This window comes from Erythrolamprus reginae, chromosome 1 (genome assembly GCF_031021105.1).
Source record: "Erythrolamprus reginae isolate rEryReg1 chromosome 1, rEryReg1.hap1, whole genome shotgun sequence".
Taxonomy (NCBI): Eukaryota; Metazoa; Chordata; class Lepidosauria; order Squamata; family Dipsadidae; genus Erythrolamprus; species Erythrolamprus reginae.
In genome coordinates this window covers 311300755-311324015 of record NC_091950.1, presented here as the reverse complement: position 1 = coordinate 311324015, position 23261 = coordinate 311300755, and the positions used below count along the sequence as shown (strand labels likewise).

Sequence of the window (23261 nt, the reverse complement as noted above, 5' to 3'; positions counted from 1 at the left end):
CAGATTATTGGGCGCAATATTATGCTGATTCTGTAAAACTGCTTAGAGAGTGCTGTAAAGCACTGTGAAGCAGTACATAAATCTAAGTGCTATTGCTATTCTACCCTCTGCATTACTTGAATAGGAAACTGATATTGGGTCTTTTGGTATTTATAAATGCTATTATTCTATATGCTTTTTAGGAGATTTACATCCCATAAAAAATAAATGAGCTGGGGTGGCGCAGCAGGTAGAGTGCTGTACTGCAGGCCACTGAAGCTGACTGTAGATCTGAAGGTCAGCGGTTCAAATCTCATCACTGGCTCAAGGTTGACTCAGCCTTCCATCCTTCTGAGGTGGGTAAAATGAGGACCCAGATTGTGGGGGCAATAGCCTAGCTCTGTTAAAAAGTGCTATTGCTAACATGTTGTAAGCCGCCCTGAGTCTAAGGAGAAGGGCGGCATAAAAATTGAATGAATAAATAAATAAATAAATACATACATACATACATACATATATACATACATACATACATACATACATACAGTATATGAATAACAGACAAGTTCGTTACATGAAATAGTAATTGAACTTCAAGAGTTCCCAGAGTAGATTTTCTCATACTACTTTTAACATGTGTACTTATTTTGTTCTATGTCTGTGGAGCTTCTTAATCATCCAGATCATGGTTATTCCAAAGGATGATTTTCAAATTGCAACTGGACTTTCTTGGTGTATTTTCTTTTTCTTTTTTGAAGACGTTTCACTTCTCATCCAAGGAGCTTCTTGGGTGAGAAGCAAAACGTCTTCAGAGAAAAACACCCTAAGGAAATCCAGTTGCTTTTCGAAACGCGTTTTTGGAAGCAACTCTGTTGCCTTTTCTTAAGCTGTATTCTTGCATTTTAACTTTTATCTCTGCTGAAGAACTTCCTACAGGAAGGGTTTTCTGATATGATCAAAAACAAACATGAAGTTAAAGCAGTATTCTTTCCCTCCCCTTCTCACCTCATTCAAACTAGATGAAGTGCTTAAAGAACCACAACTTTCTTCTTTTAAAAAGAAGCAAGCTCTGTATGGAAAAACATTGAGCTCCAAATGTTTAAAGCAAGATGCAGTCTATAATTCTTTTTTGCTATATTTATACCCCCCCCACTGCCTCCCTCAATTTTTCTTTCAACTTTACAGTACTGTATACAAATACTTTCAAATTAAAGAATGAAGAGTTTGTGAGTGAAACTTCAAAATGCCATGACACTTGTATGATAAAAATATTCTAACGGAAAAAAAGGAACACAGATAAACCACAAACAATAAATCTTAGTTTGAGACTCAGAGCTTTATTTCACGAGCAATTGAGAACGTGAGAAAAGGCCAACATTAAAAATACAACTTGCATCAACAACCCATTGCAATCAGGTCCAGAGATGATAGCTAGATACAGCAAGGAACAGCTACAATTGGTGGCCATGATTTGGGACCTATCCTCATCTTTTATACTCTTTTTCTTATGGTCCTCAGAAAATACATATTTTTATTTTTCGATTACAGTGGTACCTCTACCTATCAACGCCACTACTTACAAACTTTTCTAGATAAGAACTGGGTGTTCAAGATTTTTTTGCCTTTTCTCAAGAACCATTTTCCACTTACAAACTCGAGCCTCTGAAACTGTAACCAGAAAAGGCGGAGAAGCCTCCATGGGGCCTCTCTAGGAATCTCCTGGGAGGAAATGGGGCTGGAAAAGGCAGGGAAAAGCCTCCATGGGGCCTCTCTAGGAATCTCCTGGGAAGAAACAGGGCCTCCACTCTCCCCGTAGTTTCCCCAATCGCACGCATTATTTGCTTTTACATTGATTCCTATAGGAAAAATTGCTTCTTCTTACAAACTTTTCTACTTAAGAACCTGGTCACGGAACGAATTAAGTTCATAAGTAGAGGTATCACTGTACTTCATTTCCTTGTCTTTTCATTCAGACCATAAACTCAGCACCCAGGCTGTCAATTCAGCATATACTTGTGTGTACATGTGAAAACCACCTATTCTCCATTACTTTCAGTTCATTTATATCTTTAATATGTCATAGTTACTTAATGAAGTTACTAAAATAACTGCTAAAAGTATCTACTTGGCAGTACTTATTATAAATTTGCAAATGCATAGCAGAACACAAGTAAAGCTTTACTCTTGCACAACCATTCCCGACCAAATACACAGCAATTTTGTTCAAAGCTCATTATCTCCTCCTGACCTGGTATCCATAGACCTTAATTAGGGTGGGCTTCTTACACTAGTTTTAGAAATGAAATTTAAAAGGTATTGTCTAATGCATGGTGAGTTACGAAACACTGAGACCTCGTTTAATATCAATTTTTTGAGAGCAAACAGTTATTGTCAAGCAACAAAACCTGGAATTAATGGTTCTTTTTTGATGGAAATGCTGACAAACTCTGAGTTGTAGGTGTGCTGCCATAACAACAACAGTCTGTGGATTTCTTGTTCATTTGTCAGTGAAAAGCATGGAAGGATCGTGTGTGACCATTTCTTGATGGGAATTCAGAGACCATGCTGAAAATTCCATCACTTGGCTAATATTCAAACTGTGCAATGGTTGGGAGACTGTTGGGAAATGGGAATATATTTTATTGATTTGATTTGATTTGATTTGATTTGATTTATTTGATTTGATTTGATTTGATTTGTATGCTGCCCCTCTCCGTAGACTCGGGGCGGCTCACAACAATAATAAAAACAATGTACAACAAATGTAATATTTAAAAATCTCTAAAAAACCCTTATTTATTGATTTGATTTGAATGCCCCTCCCCTCTGTAGACTCGGGGCGGCTCGCAACAATAATAAAAAAAATGTACAACAAATGTAATATTTAAAAATCTCTAAAAACCCCTTATTTAAAAAGCAAGACATACACACAAACATACCATGCATAAACTATATAGGCCTGGGAGAGATGTTTCAATTCCCCCATGCCTGATAACAGAGGTGGGTTTTAAGGAGTTTACGAAAGGCAAGGAGGGTGGGGGCAATCCTAATCTCTGGGGGGAGCTGCTTCCAGAGGGTCGGGGCCGCCAACAGAGAAGGGTCTTCCCCTGGGTCCCGCCAGACAACATTGTTTAGTCTACGGAACCCAGAGAAGGCCAACTCTGTGGGATCTAATTGGTCGCTGGAATTCGTGCGGCAGAAGGCGGTCCCAGAGATATTCTGTTCCGATGCCATGAAGGGCTTTATAGGTCATAACCAACACTTTGAATTGTGACCGGCACCTGATTGGCAACCAATGCAGACTGTGGAGTGTTGGTATAACATGGGCATACCTGGGGAAACCTATGATTGCTCTCGCAGCTGCATTCTGCACGATCTGAAGTTTCCGAACACTTTTCAAAGGTAGCCCCATGTAGAGAGCGTTACAGTAGTCGAATCTCGAGGTGATAAGGGGATGAGTGACTGTGAGCAGTGACTCTCAGTCCAGGTAGGGCTGCAACTGGTACACCAGGCGAACCTGGGCAAACGCCCCCCTCGCCACAGCTGAAAGATGTTTCTCTAATGTAAGCTGTGGATCGAGGAGGACACCCAAGTTGCGGACCCTTTCTGAGGGGGTCAATAATTTCCCCCCAGGGTAATGGATGGACAGATGGAATTGTTCTTGGGAGGCAAAACCCACAGCCACTCCGTCTTATCAGGGTTGAGTTTGAGTCTGTTGACACCCATCCAGACCCTCACAGCCTCCAGACACCGGCACATCACATCCACTGCTTCATTGACTGGATCTCTTTGCTGCTTTAAAATTAGAAATGCACCAGAATTGCATTCATTTGATATTGTACACTGATAACAGATGATTAAGTTTAAATACAAGAAAATAGGAACCTGCCTGCTCATACTACTCCATGTGACAAGTGTGGTTTTCCCCTGCAGATAAAAATCTAGTGATACAAAGTTAAATGGTATTATGGCCCACCCATGTAATCTGTCTTCCTTGATTGGCTTGTAAACAGATTCTGTTTCTGAGCAGTATAAATATTATTTCAAAAGGATTGCTGTAATCGTACAAAGCCGCCCTGAGTCTACGGAGAGGGGCAGAATACAAACAAACAAATAAATAAATAAATAAATTGCTTGTTATTTCTTTTGTATAATTATCCCGAGCCAATTTTTTTTCCTGGCATACTATTTCTGGCGTACATTCCAATAATAATTCTGCACTTTTAATTTTTTTATGTAATTTAATTTAATTTAATTTATTTGATTTATAAGATGCCCATCTCCAAAATAGAATCTGGGCGCCATACAACAATAAAAACAGTATACAATGAATAATACCCCAAAATTAAAAACATTCATTCATCAATCATTCATCACTATGAGCCTGGCAGCAAAGCCATGTTTTTAAGGCCTTATGGAAGGCCAGGAGGGTGGGGGCGGTGCAAATCTCGGGCAAGTTGGTTCCAGGAAACCGGAGCCCCCACAGAGAAGGCCCTCCTTGTGGTCCCACCAGTCGACACTGTTTGGCTGATGCGACTTGGAGGAGGCCAACTCTGTGGGATCTGATCAGTCTGTGAGAAGTGTGAGGCAGACGACAGTCCCCAAAATAATCTGGTCCTTCGCCATGCGGTTGGAGACCGATTGGAAGCCGGTGCAGCTCATGGAGTGTTGGACTTACGTGGGTGTACCTTGGTACATTCACAACAGCTCGTGTGGCTGCATTCTGGATTAATTGAAGTCTCTGAACACTCTTTAAGGGTAGCCCCATGTAGAGCACATTGCAGTAATCAAGCTGCGAGGTGACAAGGACACAAGTAGATGTGAAAAGAGACACTGTCTAAATATGGCCGTAACTTGTACACCAGGCAGATCTGTGCAAAGGTCCCCCTAGCCACATCTGAGAGATGTTCTAATCTCTGTTATGAATCTAGGAGGACCGCCAGATTAAAATCCCCCCCCCGGGTTATGGATAGAAAGGTTGAACAGTCCTTGGGAGACAGAACCCACAGCCACTCAGTCTTGTGGGAGTTGAGTTTGAGTCTGTTGACTCCCATCCAGACCCTCACAGCCTCCAGGCACCAGCGCATCATGTACACCACTTCACTGAATTGACACGGGATGGAGATGTACAGCTGAGTATCATCAGCGTACTGCTGGAACTACATCCTGTGTCATCAGATGATCTCATCCAACGGTTTCATGTAGATGTAAACAGCAGGGGGAGAAGACCGACCCCGAGGCATCCCACAAAGGAGGGGCCTAGGAATCGACCTCTGTCCCTCTGCCAACACTGACTGCGACCAACCGGAGAGGTAGGAGGAGAACACCACAGTACAGTGCCTCCCACTCCCGTATCCTCCAGTCGACACAGAAGGACACCATGGTCGATAGTATCGAAAGCCGCTGAGAGATCAAGAAGCACCAAGATAGAGGAAGGTCCCCCATCTCGGGCTGCTAGAGATAATCCATCAGTGCAACCAAAACAGTTTCAGTGCTGTAGCCGGGCCTAAAACCTGATTCATAAGGGTCTAGGTAATCGGCTTCACGGAAGGACCAGAAATATTTCCAAGAATAATCTCTTTGAGATTAGAAAATCTCAAAGGATTTTGAGGAGATTAGAAAATTTTAAAGGATTTATCTAATATTTGTTCCCATAATTAGGTCACCAAAGTGGCTGAATAGGACAATTATGTTCAGAACACCTCTCTTAGAAAGATGGAAGATTGACTCTTAGGGAACATGCTGTTTGAAAACTTTTATCTAGGGTTGGGGGTGGGTTTTTGGGTTTTTTTTGCTTCAACGTTTCTGTACAGGTGAAACTCGAAAAACTTGAATATTGTGCAAAAGGTCATTTATGTAATGCAACCTAAAAGGTGAAACGTAATATATGAGAGAGACTCATTTACATGTAAGGCAAGATAGTTCAAGCCGCAATTTGTCATAATTGTGATGATTATGTGGTACAGCTCATGAAAACCCCAAATCCCCCATCTCAGAAAATTAGAATATGCCATGCGATCAATAAAACAAGGATTGTACATTGAACAATTGAAGCATCCTGGTCTTCCATAGCACCTCAGCAGTGCCACAGGCTGATAGCTTCCATGCCACGCCACATTGAGGCAGTAATTGCTGTAAAAGGGGGCCAAACGAAGTACTTTTCAGAGGTTCGATACTGTTCTATGTACAATTCTTGTTTGGTGCAATTCAGAGTGTTCTTAGAACTAATTAATTGGATTGTTGTGACTGTTTTTACTTGTTGTGAGCCGCCCCGAGTCTTCGGAGAGGGGCGGCATACAAGTCCAACTAATAAATAAATAAATAAATAAATAAATAATATATCCACTAAGGTTCCTCCATATACTGATGCTTGTCCACACAGAGCTTGTTTTCACAGAAAATGTGAAAAAATAATGGAAAAAATGATTTTTTGGGGAACTATATAGTGAAAAATGCTGGCTCTTTTGGTGACAGTTTGAAATCAGAGAGTGAGGTATCATTTTCATTTATTCAATTGCTACCTAACAAAGGGAAGCCTCTCTTAAAAGAGTTGTGTTATTGTATTATAGAGTTGTGTTGTATTGTATTGTATTGTATTGTATGTATTTATTTATTTATTTATTTATTCATTTATTCATTTATTTAATTGGATTTGTATGCTGCCCCTCTCCAAGGAGTTGCGTTATTGTATTATAGTCTCTTCGGAGAGGGGCAGCATACAAAATCTATTATTATTATTATTATTATTATTATTATTATTATTATTATTATTATTATTATTATTATTATTATGGTGCCTGTTTTTTTCCCAAGAAAGTCATGTTAATCCTGTAACCATAGAAGTTCCAATAAGCTTTCGTAACTTCTGAATGGATTGGCACACTTGCTTATGAATTAACATATTTATAAGAGCCGGGGTGGCGCAACAGGTAGAGTGCTGTACTGCAGGCCACTGAAGCTGACTGTAGATCTGTAGGTCAGCGGTTCAAATCTCATCACCGGCTCAAGGTTGACTCAGCCTTCCATCCTTCCGAGGTGGGTAAAATGAGGACCCGGATGGTGGGGGCAATATGCGGGCTGTGTTAAGAAGTGCTATTGCTAATATGTTGTAAGCCGCCCTGAGTCTAAGGAGAAGGGTGGCATAAAAATTGAATAAATAAATAAATAAACACAAGATATAGTCCAACACTTCAGCATGTAGCAACACATAGCTTAGCTGAGTTTGGAAACTAAAAGCTGGGCCTGGTATAATATTAGGATGGGAGAGTGCTGGGAAATACCAGGGCTATATGGTGGTGGACTTAGAGCAGTGATGGCAAAGCCATGGCACGGGTGTCACAGGTTGCACACAGAGCCATATCTGCTGACACACGAGCCATTGCCCTAAGTTAGCTCCAACGTGAATGTGTGTGCCAGCCAGCTGACTTTGGGCTCGCACAGAGGCTTGGGGAGGGGGGTGTTTTTGGCTCACAAAGAGGGCATTTTTATGTTCCCCCGGCTCCAGGGAAGCCTTTGGAGCCTGGGGAGGGAGAAACATGAACCTACTAGGCCAGTGTTTCCCAACCTTGGCAACTTGAAGGTATTTGGACTTCAACTCCCAGAATTCCCCAGCCAGCAAATGCTGGCTGGGGAATTCTGGAAGTTGAAGTCCAAATACCTTCAAGTTGCCAAGGTTGGGAAACACTGTAATAGGCCCACCTGAACTTGGGAAACAGGCCGTTTCCAGCCTCCAGAGGGCCTCTGAGAGGCAGGGGAAGCTGTTTTCACCCTCCCCAGAGATTGAATTATGGGTGTGGCCACTCACACATGTGTGTGATAGAGCACACGCACGCTCTTTCGGCACCCGAATGGAATAAAAGTTTCGCCATCACTGACTTAGAGGTTTGCAAGCTTATAGAAGGTGGCAAGGGCAGGCCACTCATATATGATTGCCAAGAAAATAGCATGGATCTGTCCTGAAAATCAAACTGGTTCACAGTTTGCTTTTCATACTTTGGCACCTTTAGTACAGAAAGAAATACACTGATAAGTACCGTTGACTTTCGGAAGGAAGCATGAGATTGAAGTTAAAAAACATGAAATTGAGCGGTATCTCAACGATCTTGCCTGTACCTTTTGTCAGGATGAGAATCAAACATTGTTCTCTTAACATTTTGACTTCAACCTTCCCTTGTATCAAAGCACTGAGAGTAATACATACTTTATAATAGCAAAATTTATCAATAGCTAAGAACCCAATAAGATGATGGTGAGGTTTTTTGGATTAAGCTTCCTTTCCCCATATAATTCCTGAAAACAACTAATGTAATCTTCTCCTTTGTGGGTTGCATTTCCTGGTCAAGTTAAGAGTATTGTGGAAGCCAAAAATTGGCTTTTCTATTTTTTTCCAAACTTTTAAAAAAAATATCATAATCATGAATTTTATTTTAATGATCTATCCTGCCTTGATAATTACCACCACGATGCTGTATTTCTCCATATCAAATTATGGTGAATTTCAAGCCCTGAACACAGTAGTTTTTGCATGCTGAATCATTGAATAGTTTGTAGTATTGTCTGTTGCATTCTGCTCTGCTTCATAATTAGCTGCATTTGGTGTTTGGGGTTGGGGTGAAGTATTCTCAACTGATGTTGACATTGCCCTTTGTAAAATTGTAATGTGGTTGAGTTGTGATGATGGCATTGTGATTTTGAAAGAGAGACAGAAGCAACTAATGCTTTCTTTTTTAAATTAGAATTCTTTTGTTTTTAAGCATGTTTCAAGAAAGCTCAGCTAGAATTATAACTTGGGGCAGTTTTGAGCTGGCAAAGAGCATGTGGAAGAGAGAGTGCTGTTCTCCGATTTTGTCCAAAATTTTGCCATTCTCGCATTGTATGGTTCATTAGAAAGCATAATCCCTTTTTCATGGCAAAAAGCGATCCCCCTCTGATTTAGGCTAGAATGAGTATCTCTTTTCAAGGTTTTTCTCCCATCCTGCCTTTATTTTATTTTTTTTAAATTCAGATGTGTACTGTAGGCTATCTGCTAGTCTAAGGAAAATTCATGAAGAAGCTAAAATGTTTGGATTGAAATTATATTTGGATACCGTGGCAAATTTTTTCAAAAAAGAAAACAACCCCAAATTCCGCCCCTCTCCCTTATTTTTTTGCCTCTAGAAAGGGACACAGCATTTTCACAATTAGATTCCAAACAGCTCCGTATCTTTTCTGTACTGTCTCTTTAAAATAATATATTTTTCTTCATGCTAAAGCTGTGTTATGTTACAGGTCCATAATGTCAAACCAATATTCTTTTAAGGTTTTTTTTTTAATACAGTATATCAGAAATGGTTCAAGTTAATTTTTATAGCAATGTCAGAGGGAACATGAATCGACACAATTAGTTGCTTCTAAAAATTGCAGTCTTACAGTATCTTACAAAGTCTGGAGTGTCCAAATACAAAGTTTAATTTGCCATGTGTCATTTACACATGAGATGAAACTGTAAATTATACTAGGGATAATCAAAACCCAAATCAGAGTTCAAAATACAGGGAAGTATTGTTAAAATGCAAAAGTGATAGGTATAGACTACAGTCAAGGATCGGGCCAAGATTCAAATGGAAGGAAGGAAGGAAGGAAGGAAGGAAGGAAGGAAGGAAGGAAGGAAGGAAGGAAGGAAGGAAGGAAGGAAGGAAGGACATAAATAAATAAATAAATAAATAAATAATAAATAATAAATTTCAGTGGAATGTTTTTACATAATGCTCAAGTCTTTTGTAAGGCTGTTTGGGAGTGATATGAAGAGTTAGAAAGCAGATTTGAATAAATGCAGTGACTACATTTACCTACCAAGCCATATAGAGTTTTATGAAGAGGAAATGAGCAGCAAGAAGCCTGAGGCTCATTCTCTCCTTTTTATGTCCTCTATACCAAAGTTTAGAACTTCTCCACTGGTTTACTGGTACCCACCGGTAAAACAGATCTAGGACTGTTTTAAATTGGAGCATTGGCTGGTTTCAGCAACTAGTTTCTCAAATCACTTTTAGATGGTTAAAACTAATTATGTGAACTCACTGTTATTTGGGCAATAAAAGGCTCCAGTTAAATAAAAGCAGAGTGCAACTTTGAGATTACTAAAACTTATTCCTGCTCTTTCACTTATCTCCTGTATCTGACTTAGTGGGATCCATGAATGCAATCAATTTGTCCATGGGTAACATCAAACCACCTAATATGTAGGTATAAGCACCTTGTCTTCCCCGCCCCCCTCCTCTGATCCATTTTATTTAAATTACTTTGTGGCAAATTAAGTCAATAAGGAAGAGGATATATGTTTGATATCCCTTCCTCCCAGTTTTTTAAAAATTAACTTCAAATCATGCTTAATTAGTTATACATAAAATAAAAGTTGCACACAATGAAAAAGAAGGAATGGAAAAGCATAATCTGTATGATAAATGGAAGCTTGTGTTTACTTATATTATTTGATCTTTTCAATTACCGGTATTAGGAATAGGAGAATCAAAACAAATCAATTAGAGAATTATTCCAAAGTACTATATTCCCAGATTTGTTAATGAAAAAATTCATCGTGGAACTATATTCTCAAAAACAGCCTTTTCAGTCAATTCTATAGCCTGTAACATCAGACAGTTTTAATGCATTGGCTTACCTTGTAAATGTTTGGTGTCATGCTTCCCAATTTGCTAAAGTAAAGTGTGAAAACGATAAATGCTAGTTTTTGGAATGTTGTATCTGATTTCTACTTTGCAGCACAAACAGCGGTGTCCTGTGCTGGAGGATCAGTTGGTCGATTTGGTGGTATATGCCATGGAGCGTTCCGAGACGGAGGAGAAATTTGATGATGGTGGAACCAGCCAGTTGCTATGGCAGCATCTCTCCAGTCAGCTTATCTTCTTCGTACTTTTTCAGTTTGCAAGCTTCCCTCACATGGTCCTGTCTCTGCATCAGAAGGTAGGTTTTCGGTAGCGAGATCAAAGGGATGGCTATTTCTCAAGCTTTTAAAAACTCTCTCACATACACACATTTACACCAGACTATTTACGGGACCGTCTCCTGCCACATACCTCCTAGAGACCAATAAGAGCTCACAGAGTTGGCCTCCTCTGGGTCCCGTTGAGTAAGCAATGCAGGTTGGCGGGACCATGGGGGACGGCCTTCTCTGTGGCTGCACCGGGTCTATGGAACCAACTTCCCCCCAATATCCGTACTGCTCACACCCAGCTGGCTTTTCGCAAAGCTACAAAAACCTGACTTTGCCAACAGGCCTGGGGGACATAGATTCACAGCTTGGTGGCCAACTGTAAGAATGGTGTGTATGTATATGAGAGTGATTTTCTTTATAATAACTTTTTATGGGTTGGTGGGTTTTTTGGTTTATGTTTTAATCTCAGTTAACTGTTCGACTTCTTTTACTGCTTTGTATTTATTCTTATTGTACTTGTATCGCTGTTATAAGCTGACCTGAGTCCTTCAGGATTGGGCGGCATAGAAGTCGAATGAATGAATCAATCAATCAATCAATGTATCTCAATGACCCTTCAATTTTGGCACCAGTTAGTTTGGTAATTGGGTACCTAGAGATCTCAAGCATGTGATATTACATGCAAGCATTGGCAAACAGTATCCAAATAATTTGTTTATTCATTCATTCATTCAATTTTTATGCCACCCTTCTCCTTAGACTCAGGGCGGCTTACAACATGTTAGCAATAGCACTTTTTAACAGAGCCAGCATATTGCCCCCACAATCCGGGTCCTCATTTTGCCCACCTTGGAAGGATGGAAGGCTGAGTCAACCTTGAGCCGGTGATGAGATTTGAACTGCTGACCTTCAGATCTACAGTCAGCTTCAGCGGCCTGCAGTACAGCAATCTACCTGCTGCGCCACCCCGGCTCATAATGATTGTTTTAAGAGTAAAGATTAACATCAGATATTCATAGCAGGACAGAGTTGGTCAATAATGAAGAAATACACCGGAAGTGTTTGCTATATTACCTAGTAACAGAAACTATGTGTTATTTACTTACTTATTTACTTACTTATTAGATTTCTATGCCACCCTTCTCCTTAGACTTAGGGCAGCTCACAACAAAAGTTAATACAAAACATGTAATAAATCTAAATTAAAATACACTCTAAAAACCCCAATACTTAAAATTAATCACATTCATCCCAACGTGCACCGCACATTCAGTCATTGGCCGGGGATAGATATTAAGACTCAGTGGCCCCAAGCCTATCGGCAGAGTTTTTAGAGCCCTGCAGAAGGCGGAAAGAGTGGGGTCAGTGCAACTCTCTGGAGGGAGTTCGTTCCAGAATTATTCACACTGAATGATATGGAACACAAAAACTGTTTCACTTTCCTCCTATGACACGATATTGTCTTTTAGAAAGTTACCCTTCCTGTTTCTGTAGACAAGCACCAGGGCTATCGAAAGCCTGTGAGAAAAAGTTGCACAAGCAAGAAAACCTGCACAAAACATATTTCAAGCCATTTTATTTTTTCAGGCCTACTTGTTTCAGAAGCTGTTCTCGACTGTCTCTGCATATGTGTGAATTTTGCACAGCACTAAATATCCTACTTTGATAGATATCTCACTCTTAATATATCCGATGTTTTTAATTAGCTGGGATTTTTACAGATGCCTTCAAGAATTTTTGTTGCACTTGCCTGAGTGTAGAATATTGATCCCTACACACACACACACACACACACACAGAGTTATTAAGAACAGTTGATTTTACCTCCATGTTGGCAAATAACTTATGGGGACAGCATCTTTGCAGGTGTCTAAATCTATACTTTTTTAGAAACTTGTGAAAGCTTATTTAGAAGTGTATATTTGATATTCATGGAGTTTGTTTGTCTTACAGTTGGCAGGACGAGGCCTGATCAAAGGACGAGACCATTTGATGTGGGTATTATTACAGTTCATCTCAGGAAGCATTCAGAAAAATGCATTAGGCGACTTTCTTCCTGTTATGAAGCTCTTTGACCTCCTCTATCCTGAAAAGGAAGTGAGTCGCCATTTAAAATATTTTTACTATTATTACTTACGGTTTGCTTTTAGCTGTATATCCAAGGAATAGAACTAATTCTTTTCCCTTGGGATTATTTGGCAAAAGGGAGCTGAAACTTCCTGGACATTGGATATTGTTGATCTAAAATCTCATGCCTTGAAGTTTTTATCCTATACTTGATTGTAGGTAGCATCCATATAATATCATAATCAGTTCATTTGAGACTCAGGTGACACTGCCCTCTGTAGGAAGAAGGTACAATTCTGTATCTTGCTGTCCAGCTTTCTGTATTTAAACGTGTTGGACTTTATTGAAAATACAAGTTTATACTCTGGGAAAATTTATAAATCCAGGCTTAGTTATATCTAGATATTTTGATTTCTCTACTGGCTTTTTCTAGCTATGCATCTTTCGTAATCCTACTAAAAATATTACTGGGATATTTCTTTCATATAATATCCTTTTTACAACTCTGAAAAGTGTATATATAATTATATATAATATTGACATGACAAACACTTCTAAAGATATATGTAATGGACATTAAATGAGAATGTTGTTCAAATTCCTTATGTGTCCAATCACACTTGGCCAATAAAGAATTCTGTTCTGTTCTATTCTGTTTAAAACTTTATGTGTGAGAGCCAGGTTCATACTCAAAAATGCACTTTATGGCAGCTATTAGATTGTTGTCCCATGCAGGAAATGAAGGAATACAATTCTTTTCAAGATCTCCCACTGGTTAATGAAACTTACAAGAAAAATAGAGTTCATATTTCTGGGTGTTATTCTTGTCTGAATAGCAAGGCTAACAACATAGTTCAGTGGTCTGTTCCCAAGAATAAAAGCTAAATTGGAAGAAAACTCTTAAAGACATTTGGCAAAATTATGCAATCTTGCAAAATTATGCAAGAGCTAGAAAATGCAACATTGAGTATTAGCAGATTAAATTGGTAACATATTTTAAGGAATAGTTACCTCAACAGATACACAACTTCCTGAAAATGTAGTTACTTTGTTTCTTAATTTTGATTTGCCATGTGTAGTTGCTGAATAATAATGGAATATAATTTAACACCATGCTTCTTTTTTCCTTAGTGCATTCCTGTGCCTGATATCAACAAACCCCAGTCAACTCATGCTTTTGCAATGACCTGTATCTGGATACATCTGAACAGAAAGGCTCATAGTGACAATTCTAAACTACAGATTCCAATCCCTCATTCTCTCAAGCTCCATCACGAGTAATTATGTTTTGTAAAGTCCTTTTCAATAATGATCATCCTGGAATCTCTGAAAAGAGGATGAACAGTTATACCCTCCCCCCAAAAGAAATATATATTTTAACTTTTATATTAAATGTATACCAAATCCTATAACTACTGAGCATAAGAAATGCATGCTTAAAATCAGGAAACATAAATCCTGAATTGTGTGTGTGTGGGGGGGGGGGGGACACACATCATCACATGATACAATATGTTTTTTAATATTAGATTTGTTCTACTACTATATTGTTTTTATTACTGTTGTGAGCCGCCCCGAGTCTTCGGAGAGGGGCGGCATACAAATCTAATGAATGAATGAATGAATGAATGAATGAATTGAATGATAGCATTCAAAACCAGCATTGCAGTAAAATTTCTGGATGACCAAACGGTCTTGAGAATTAAAAGACCAATTAAATAGAACAATTTCTACTAAACAAAAGAAGGAAGGAAATAACCATTATTGAGATGCAGTTTCAAGGAAATTGAGGGATGAAGCATATCTGACTTCCTAGTAGCTGTTCTGTGTTTTATGGTAAAGATGTTCAATCTCAATTATTTTAAAGGGCTTTTGAAGCTGTGTGAGGTATAGAGTATATTATGAATTGTTTGTAACATTATAGGTGAATTATTATTATTTTTCTGTGATTATCATTAAATAATCCATTTTATGAGGTAAGGGTGAGTTTTCTGCCCTATTACTTTTCTTTGGTTTTGACAGGGTTTTTCATTTTCTTAATCTTAAACAATGGTAAAATAAATGTATTCAGCCTAGCAAAAGTTTGATATCCCCATTTTGTTTATCAGCAAGGTAGAGACATTGGAAATTTTTGGCATCTCCATTTAGAGTTACTCTAATGGGGCTACCTGGGATTTATGAGTTGCTTCCCTATTTGCCTAAAGAGCTACTATGTAGAATTAGGCCATGTGGTAAGAAGATGTGACTTGAGTAAGTGTTGCTCTAATTTATCTATAATTCACTCCATGTAGTGACTGCTTATTCTGCAGAAGAAGTTGATATCCCCATGACTCTTAACATACTATCATCACTTGTATATTTTTTATGGTTAGCGTGTATCAGATATTTTGCACATAAACGGGTTTCTCCTATTCATTTAAGTATCTTTGGTGTTCAGGTTCTTGCAACAGAGTCTCAGGAATAAAAGTCTTCAGATGAATGACTACAAGATCGCCTTGCTATGCAATGCTTATTCCACTAATTCAGAATGCTTTACGTTACCCATGGGTGTTCTGGTGGAAACTATTTATGGGAATGGCAATATGAGAATACCTCTCCCAGGAACCAACTGCATGGCTTCGGGTTCAATCACACCACTGCCAATGAACCTCCTGGACTCCCTCACAGTTCATGCCAAAATGAGGTAAAATATAATCAGTAACAACAGTTAATGCATTTGCCTGATACGTCAAAACCACTCTGGGTATTTGCAGGGTGCATTCCAAAAGTAATGCAGTTATTTTTTTAAAAAAAAGTAATTTATTGAACAGATTTGCACAAACACTTAAAATTCTTCAAAGTACTGTCCTTGGGCCTCTACACATTTTTTCCAGCGACTTTGCCATGACCGGTACATGCCCTGGAAGGTGTCTTTGGGGACTTCTCGCAAAGCCTTTGTCACTGCTGATTGGATCTCTTCTGTGGATGAAAAATGGGTTCCTTTCAGGGCTGGGAACAAAAAGATGTCTGCTGGGGCGACGTCAGGACTATAGGGGAGTAGGGCAGCGTTGGCACTTGGTGTTTGGCTGGGAATTTGCAGAACTTGTAGCACGCGTTGTGGCAAGGCGCGTTTTTCGTCCATAGAAGAGATCCAATCAGTTGTTATGAAGACCTTGCGAGAAGTCCCCGAAGACGCCTTCCAGGGCACGTACCGGTCATGGCAGAATCGCTGGAAAAAATGTGTAGAGACCCAAGGACAGTACTTTGAATAATTTTAAGTGTTTGTGCAAATCTGTTCAATAAATTACTTAAAAAAAATAATTGCATTACTTTTGGAACACACCCTGTATTTTTTCAGATATTAAATTGAAATACAGTGGTACCTTGACATACGAGTTTAATTCGTTCCAGACCCGAGCTCGTAAGTCGATCAACTCACATCTCGAACGAATGCCTTTAGACTTTGTTTTTCGCGCCGAGATAACTGGAAGCAAGGATATTCTTGCGCCACCTAGTGGAAGCTCGGCTCGTATCCCTTGTTATATCTCTCGTATAACTTGGAATACTCGCATGTGGAGCAGCTTGTATCTAGAGGTACTACTGTATCTTATAAAGGCTATAAGCTCTTCATGACTTCAACTGGAGTGGGTAGTTAGCATGAATGTGTAGACTCTCCTTAACCTTAGTCTTGCCAGCTACTTTATGATTCTGATGGCTTCTTTGTGATTAAGCACCCAGGCCTTAACTACAGTTTGAAACCCAACAAATTATGATTTTAAATTCTGGTTAGTAAAAATTGTACTGTCGCATGCTGAATCACAGTGGAGTTACCAATGATGGCTGAGCAGTCATTGGAATACTAAGAAAGTGATGCAGACCTTCAGTATTTTGTTACGCAAACATGACTGCTTTTTCTGAATCCCGGTCCTAATTTTTAAAATTCTTTATGAAAATAATACCTGTTTCTTCTTCTTTTTTTCCAGCCTTATTCATAGCATAGCCACCAGGGTAATAAAACTAGCCCATGCAAAGTCTAGCTTGGCCTTAGCCCCAGCTCTTGTGGAAACATACAGTCGCCTGCTGGTTTACATGGAAATAGAATCCTTGGGCATCAAAGGTTTTATCAGTAAGAAAACTTCATTAATTAATTTTCTTTTGGACTGCTAATTTTGAATGAACTAAATTCCAAACTGAATTGCTTAGAATCATCAGCAGTTGTAATGGTCTGTAGAATGTCCTTGAGAGACAGAAGGAGGAGGAGCCCCAACAGTGAGAGAAGAGACAGCTTAGTCTGCAGAAGGAATGGGGGCATAGTAAACATCTCAGAAAGGACCCTCCCTAGTTTCTTGGACTAAAAAAGGCAAGGGCATGAGGGAGACACGTATTTTCAGATTTCAAAGATTGATGTCAATCCTTCAAGCTAGTCCAGACACGAAGATGAACATTAACATTACCTTAACTGTAAGGTTACAATAACAGGATCTTGCAAGAATTGTTTCACCTAATTCCTTCTTTGTACTTTCTTTCTTTCTTTCTTTCTTTCTTTCTTTCTTTCTTTCATTAATTAAATTTATTTATTTATTTAATTTATATGCCACTCTCTCCGAGGACTCGGGACGGCTTACAACATATAAAAAGGCAATATACATCAAAATCAAATAAATTAAAATTAGAAGTTACATCTTAAAAACTAAGTAACCAATTAAAATACACACATATCCTTTCACTCAACAAACCCACTATACATTCATCGGCTAGGGGGCAGAATCTAATGACCCCAAGCTTGGCGGCATAGGTGAGTATTTAGTCTCTTATGAAAGGCGAGGAGGGTGGGAGCAGTACGAATCTCCGGGGGGAGCTGATTCCAGAAGGCCAGGGCCCCACAGAGAAGGCTCTTCCCCCAGCGACATTGTCTAGTTGACAGGACCTGTAGAAGCCAACTCTGGCACCTAACCGATCACTGGGATTCATGTGTCAGGAGACGGTCCCGTAAGTAATCTGGTCCCATGCCATGTAGGGCTCTATAGGTCATAACTAACACTTGGAACTGAGTCCGGAAACCAATTGGCAGCCAGTGCAGTCTGCGGAGTGTTGGAGAGATGTGAAACATAGAAACATAGAAGACTGACGGCAGAAAAAGACCCCATGGTCCATCTAGTCTGCCCTTTTACTATTTCCTGTATTTTATCTTACAATGGATATATGTTTATCCCAGGCATGTTTAAATTCGGTTACTGTGGATTTACCAACCACGTCTGCTGGAAGTTTGTTCCAACGTGTCTAGGTTGTTGCATGACTGGTCATGCGGCTGCATTCTGCTCAATTTGTAGTTTCCAAACACTCTTCAAAGGTAGCCCCATGTAGAGAGCATTGCAGTAGTTGAATCTCGAGGTGATACGGGCATGAGTGACTCTGAGAAGAGGCTCCCAGTCCAGATAGGGCCACAACTGGTGCACCAGGCAAACCTGGGCAAACGCCCCCCTCGCCACAACCGATAAATGATGTTCCAATGTCAGCTGTGGATCGAGGACGATGCCCAAGTTGCGGATCCTCTCTGAGGGTGTCAGAAGTTCTCCCCGAAGGGTAATGGACAGAGAGATGGAAGTGTCCTTGGGAGGCAGAACACACAGGCAATCCGTCTTGTCGGGATTGAGTTTGAGTCTGTTAGCACTGATTATAGTATCAAAGAAACAATTCATTAATTCTATGCAATAACCTAAAGAATATGAGGTATTATATCTTCTGGGAGACTCATTTTCTCAGGAGAAAAGTTTGCCTCTTCTCGCATTAGTTGTTGTCAATTAATTTGTAACCTTTCCAGAAATTGATTGATTATAACCTCCACAATCCAACCATTGGCCACTTTAGCTAAAATTGGTAGAAGGAGCAATACTTATTTTCTCATATAAGTATATTTTGGTGAAATTGAAATTTATCCCTCCAATATCTAAGTCCGCCCGAGAGAACATTTATATTATAATGTACATTCTAATTATGAGAAAAGATTGCCAATTATGTTAATACTCACCATACAGAGACAGATCTGGTTCACAATTCAAAGTTTTATTTAGAGGGAGAAAAAGTGTTTGCAAAGGTGTCCTCCAAGTCTCTTCCCAAATTGGATTGAGTACAAAGCACATTTTACAATTCATACACTTTATACCTTCTACACAATGCATCCCATGCCTAATAATCCCTCCCCACACCACTTTATTCTGCGAAATCATTTTCTATGTTATTCTGTACTCTAAAGGGTCAGCATGACAATTCTCTCCATAGTCATAACTATCTTATCTTGTCCTCCAGTAGTTTCATCCCTGGGCAATGTTCTTATCTTACTGTATTGTAGCCTGACCATGATCTAGAGGCCTGGCCTTGGGAGTGTTCCATGAGGAATTATCTCAAGTCATTCTAATTTGTTTTACTGAATATATCCTGGGTTAGTTTAGAAAAGAGTATTATATCTTATGTTTATTGTACATAAAGCTTTTTAGTACATTAACTAATTTTTATAAAAGAGTAGCTCATCATTATTTTCTTTCATAATCATGTTTTTTTTAAATTTCTGCCTCTCAGAAATTTCAGATAAAATATTTAAAACCTTGATAACTGTAAATAACCTTGGCGCAGATAGTTTACGAGTGGCAATGATTGGCCCAAGGTTAATTTGTGACTGGTTTTATTCATACATAATAGGCTATTATTTCAGAAGAATGATCTGGAATAAATGACAATAAATTGAATTATTACTGCATTATTAACTATGTTATGTACAATTCACAATATTCATTTCACCTGCTAAATTAATTGTACCATCAAGTCATTTTCAATTCCTAGTGACTACAAAGATTTTATCCATGGTGATGTATCCTTACTGGTGTTTTTTTAAAATTCTCCCAATGCACAGTTGTCAAACTTGTGGCATCATGTTGCCATCACGTTTCAGATTTTTTCCCTTCGCGAAGCTGGGTGGGCGTGGCCTCCATGTGACACATGCGGCCTGCAAGCCATCTATTTGAAACCCCTTTACCATCATCACTCATCACCCGAGTCAGTCTTTAAATTACAGTTAAACATAACATATTTTGTCATTGTGCATTGTGTGAACCCAACCAGTTTTTTTTAAATCTTAGATTGATATCTGAAGCTACATTACAAGGAACTAGATTAGATTAGATTAGATTTATTTGATTTATATGCCGCTCCTCTCCGTAGACTCGGGGCAGCTCACAACAATGGTAAACAAAACATAGTAACAAATCTAATATTTCTCAATCTAAATTACAGTTTTAAGTTAAAAAATCCAAAAGAGCCCCAATATATAAAAGAACAAGCACACAATCGAATCATACACAAAAACTACATGAGCAAGGGGGAGATGTTTCAATTCCCCCATGCCTGACGGCAGAGGTGGGTTTTAAGGAGTTTCCGAAAGGCAAGGAGGGTGGGGGCAATCCTAATCTCTGGGGGGAGCTGGTTCCAGAGGGTCAGAGCCACCACAGAGAAGGCTCTTCCCCTGGGTCCCACCAGACGACATTGTTTAGTCGACAGGACCCGGAGAAGGCCAACTCTGTGGGACCTAACCGGTCGCTGGGATTCGTGCGGCAGAAGGCGATCCCACAGATATTCCCTGGTCAGGGAATACATCATATTCCCTGATGTATTCCCTGGTTTTTCTTCAGATTGTATGAACCTTTAGCCTTTTACTAAAGATAATGCCCTTTAAATAGGTTCATCTAAGCTTGCGTGTAATGAAGTGGTGACTTAATAAACACCGTGATATTCTTATTTGTAATAGTAACAATATGCCTCTAATGGGCCTCCTTTTCTGGTCCTCTGTTAATATTTTTCTATATAGTGGTAGTATTTTCTTGGAAAGAATATTGTGTTGAGAATCTAGATGTAAGTATCTGGGTGGATTGTTGCTCCCAGGAAAGCTGGCTTTGTCTTCATTTTTCACTAGAAAATAATTGGTTGGATTTAATTTCTTCTCAGGTCAACTGCTGCCTACAGTTTTTAAGTCTCATGCTTGGGGAATCTTGCATACCCTATTGGAGATGTTCAGCTATCGCATGCACCACATCCAGCCTCATTACAGAGTCCAGCTACTTAGTAATCTTCATTCTCTAGCTGCTTTTCCACAGACCAATCAAAACCAGCTTCATTTGTGGTAACTGTTTTCAACAAGTCATTGGGAGTTTCTGGAGGGGGGAAATGGTTGATATATGGTCCATATAGACTTGGATGTGAGTGTGCTGATTGTCCACTGCCTATGAAATGGAGCTACCTTCCCTTTCCTTCAGATTTAGGAAATAAAGGATTCAGTGAAAAAGTGAGGAAGGTAGTTGTATTGCATAAACTGGAAGTCAGCTTGGAGAATAGACAGCACATGCTTCGAGTTAAATGACAATGAACAGTATTCAAGAGGGGTTGGGCTTACTTCTCTTGTAACTATGTAAGGATTCAGGCTGATTCCCCTCTTCACTCCGCTCCTAGATTCTGCCATTCTTTCTACAGCTTTACAAATCAAAACAAACTTGAGAGTGGTGGAGTTTGAATTGAAGTCTACGTAGAGGGGCGGCATACAAATCTAATAAATAATAATAATAAACAATAATTTCTTCTCCACTTCCCATGCTTCTTCATTATATTGGGATTTGTGTAAGATTGAGTATTTAAAAAGGATATGGAGAATTGAAACATGGTCCAGAGGACAAACCATAGTAAGTTCATTTAAACAACGCCAGTCCGTATTAATTATCAATTGAAAAGGCTGTGCATTACATTATAGGAAGTAGTATTCACAATTTCATTTTGAGTTTTAGCAATTAATGGTTTTAAGCATTCTTGATTCAGTGTAGTACATTCGTTGAAATAATGAGTTACCTGTAAACAGTACAATTGTGGTTTAATTAAGCCACAACTTTACTATTTTTAATTGCAATTCCTGATCAACCTTAGTTGCAAGTCTGGTTCCTGATTTTAACATCCATTCCAATTCCATCCGGTAATTTAATTGAATAATAAACTTAAGTTTTAAAGGAAGGAGGTGGGGAGACAAGCAAACATTTTGTTTTCTTCTTCTGGACTGTGGTTTAGTAAGCACTTATTTTGAGAAATAAACTCAAGTCATTTAGATGCAGGGATACATTCTGTATTTCCTTCATTAAGATAACCCTTGGGTTTTGGGAGAGGTTTTATAAGTGGTTGCCTTTGCTTTTGGGATGAGATAGAATCGACTTTCCATTTCATATTCAGTCCAATTCTGTCTTGGGGATTGCATTCTAGCTTAAAAAATGTATCCATGTTAACAGTTAAAATCCAGGGTGTTTCAAGCAAAATGTATCTGAAATTAATTAGCTTGTAATTTTAGTTGGAAGTTAAAATATTTACTGTTGTCTCCAGAGCCCTGTTGAAGACTAAATTTTACTTGCACCATTTCCATCAAGCTAAGCTACATGAAATATTCATGTATATACTCAAAATACTAGAAGATGATAATAATAATAATAATAATAATAATAATAATAATAATAATAATAATAATAGTAGTAATAATAATAATAGTATATATAAGGTTACAATTCTGAATAGTGCTGGATTGATTACATCTGTTTATTTCTTTGATGTAATAGCCTTCAAGAATCCATGCCTTCAACCAGTCTATAATTTGACCACATGGGAAATGTGGCTTGTGCAATTTTAGAATTCAATTCATTGAAACTAGATGTTTTCTGCTTCAATTTTCTGTAATTAGCATAACGTTTCCTAAAGAGTGTATTATGTTTGCAGTGTGGAAAGCACAGCCCTGCGGCTGATTACTGCCTTAGGCAGCTCTGAAGTCCAGCCACAATTTACTCGATTCCTTAATGAGCCTAAAACCGTGCTTTCAGCCGAATCGGAGGAACTTAACAGAGCACTTATTTTGACTCTAGCAAGAGCAACACACGTCACAGGTAAACAATTCCAGATTTTCATGGATCCTGCTTAAAAAATAGAAACGGTTAGAACTGTGCTGATTTTTTAAAGTATCTTGAATGTTATTGTTCTTGAGTTACCTGTAATGTTAGACTTCTCAAATTCTGCATGCAGATATTTTATTTTGATATGATATGTAGATTCTAGTGTAGGATAATAATTCTGTTTAGAAATTGTCTGAAGTGCATTCCCCTTGCAGTAACGTCAGGAATAAGTCAGCTTGATCATTGTAGTTTTTGACTACAGTACAGGTAGCATTACAACTTAGACCAGGGGTCTCCAAACTTTTTATACAGGGGGCCAGTTCACTGTCCCTCGGACTGTTGGAGGG

General features: G+C 38.9%; 1 protein-coding gene across 2 annotated transcripts in view; it reads left to right on the top strand.

Annotated features, from left to right (window-relative positions):
- Positions 1–23261, top strand: part of MED23 (mediator complex subunit 23) — a 71273-nt gene that overhangs the window by 23452 nt on the left and 24560 nt on the right. For both annotated transcript variants that reach the window (XM_070733528.1, XM_070733527.1), the window contains 7 exons: positions 10735–10935; positions 12860–13003; positions 14105–14250; positions 15411–15656; positions 16936–17078; positions 20948–21122; positions 22745–22908. In XM_070733528.1, coding sequence (XP_070589629.1) covers positions 10735–10935; positions 12860–13003; positions 14105–14250; positions 15411–15656; positions 16936–17078; positions 20948–21122; positions 22745–22908 — 1219 coding nt within the window. The remainder of the gene's footprint in view (positions 1–10734; positions 10936–12859; positions 13004–14104; positions 14251–15410; positions 15657–16935; positions 17079–20947; positions 21123–22744; positions 22909–23261) is intronic.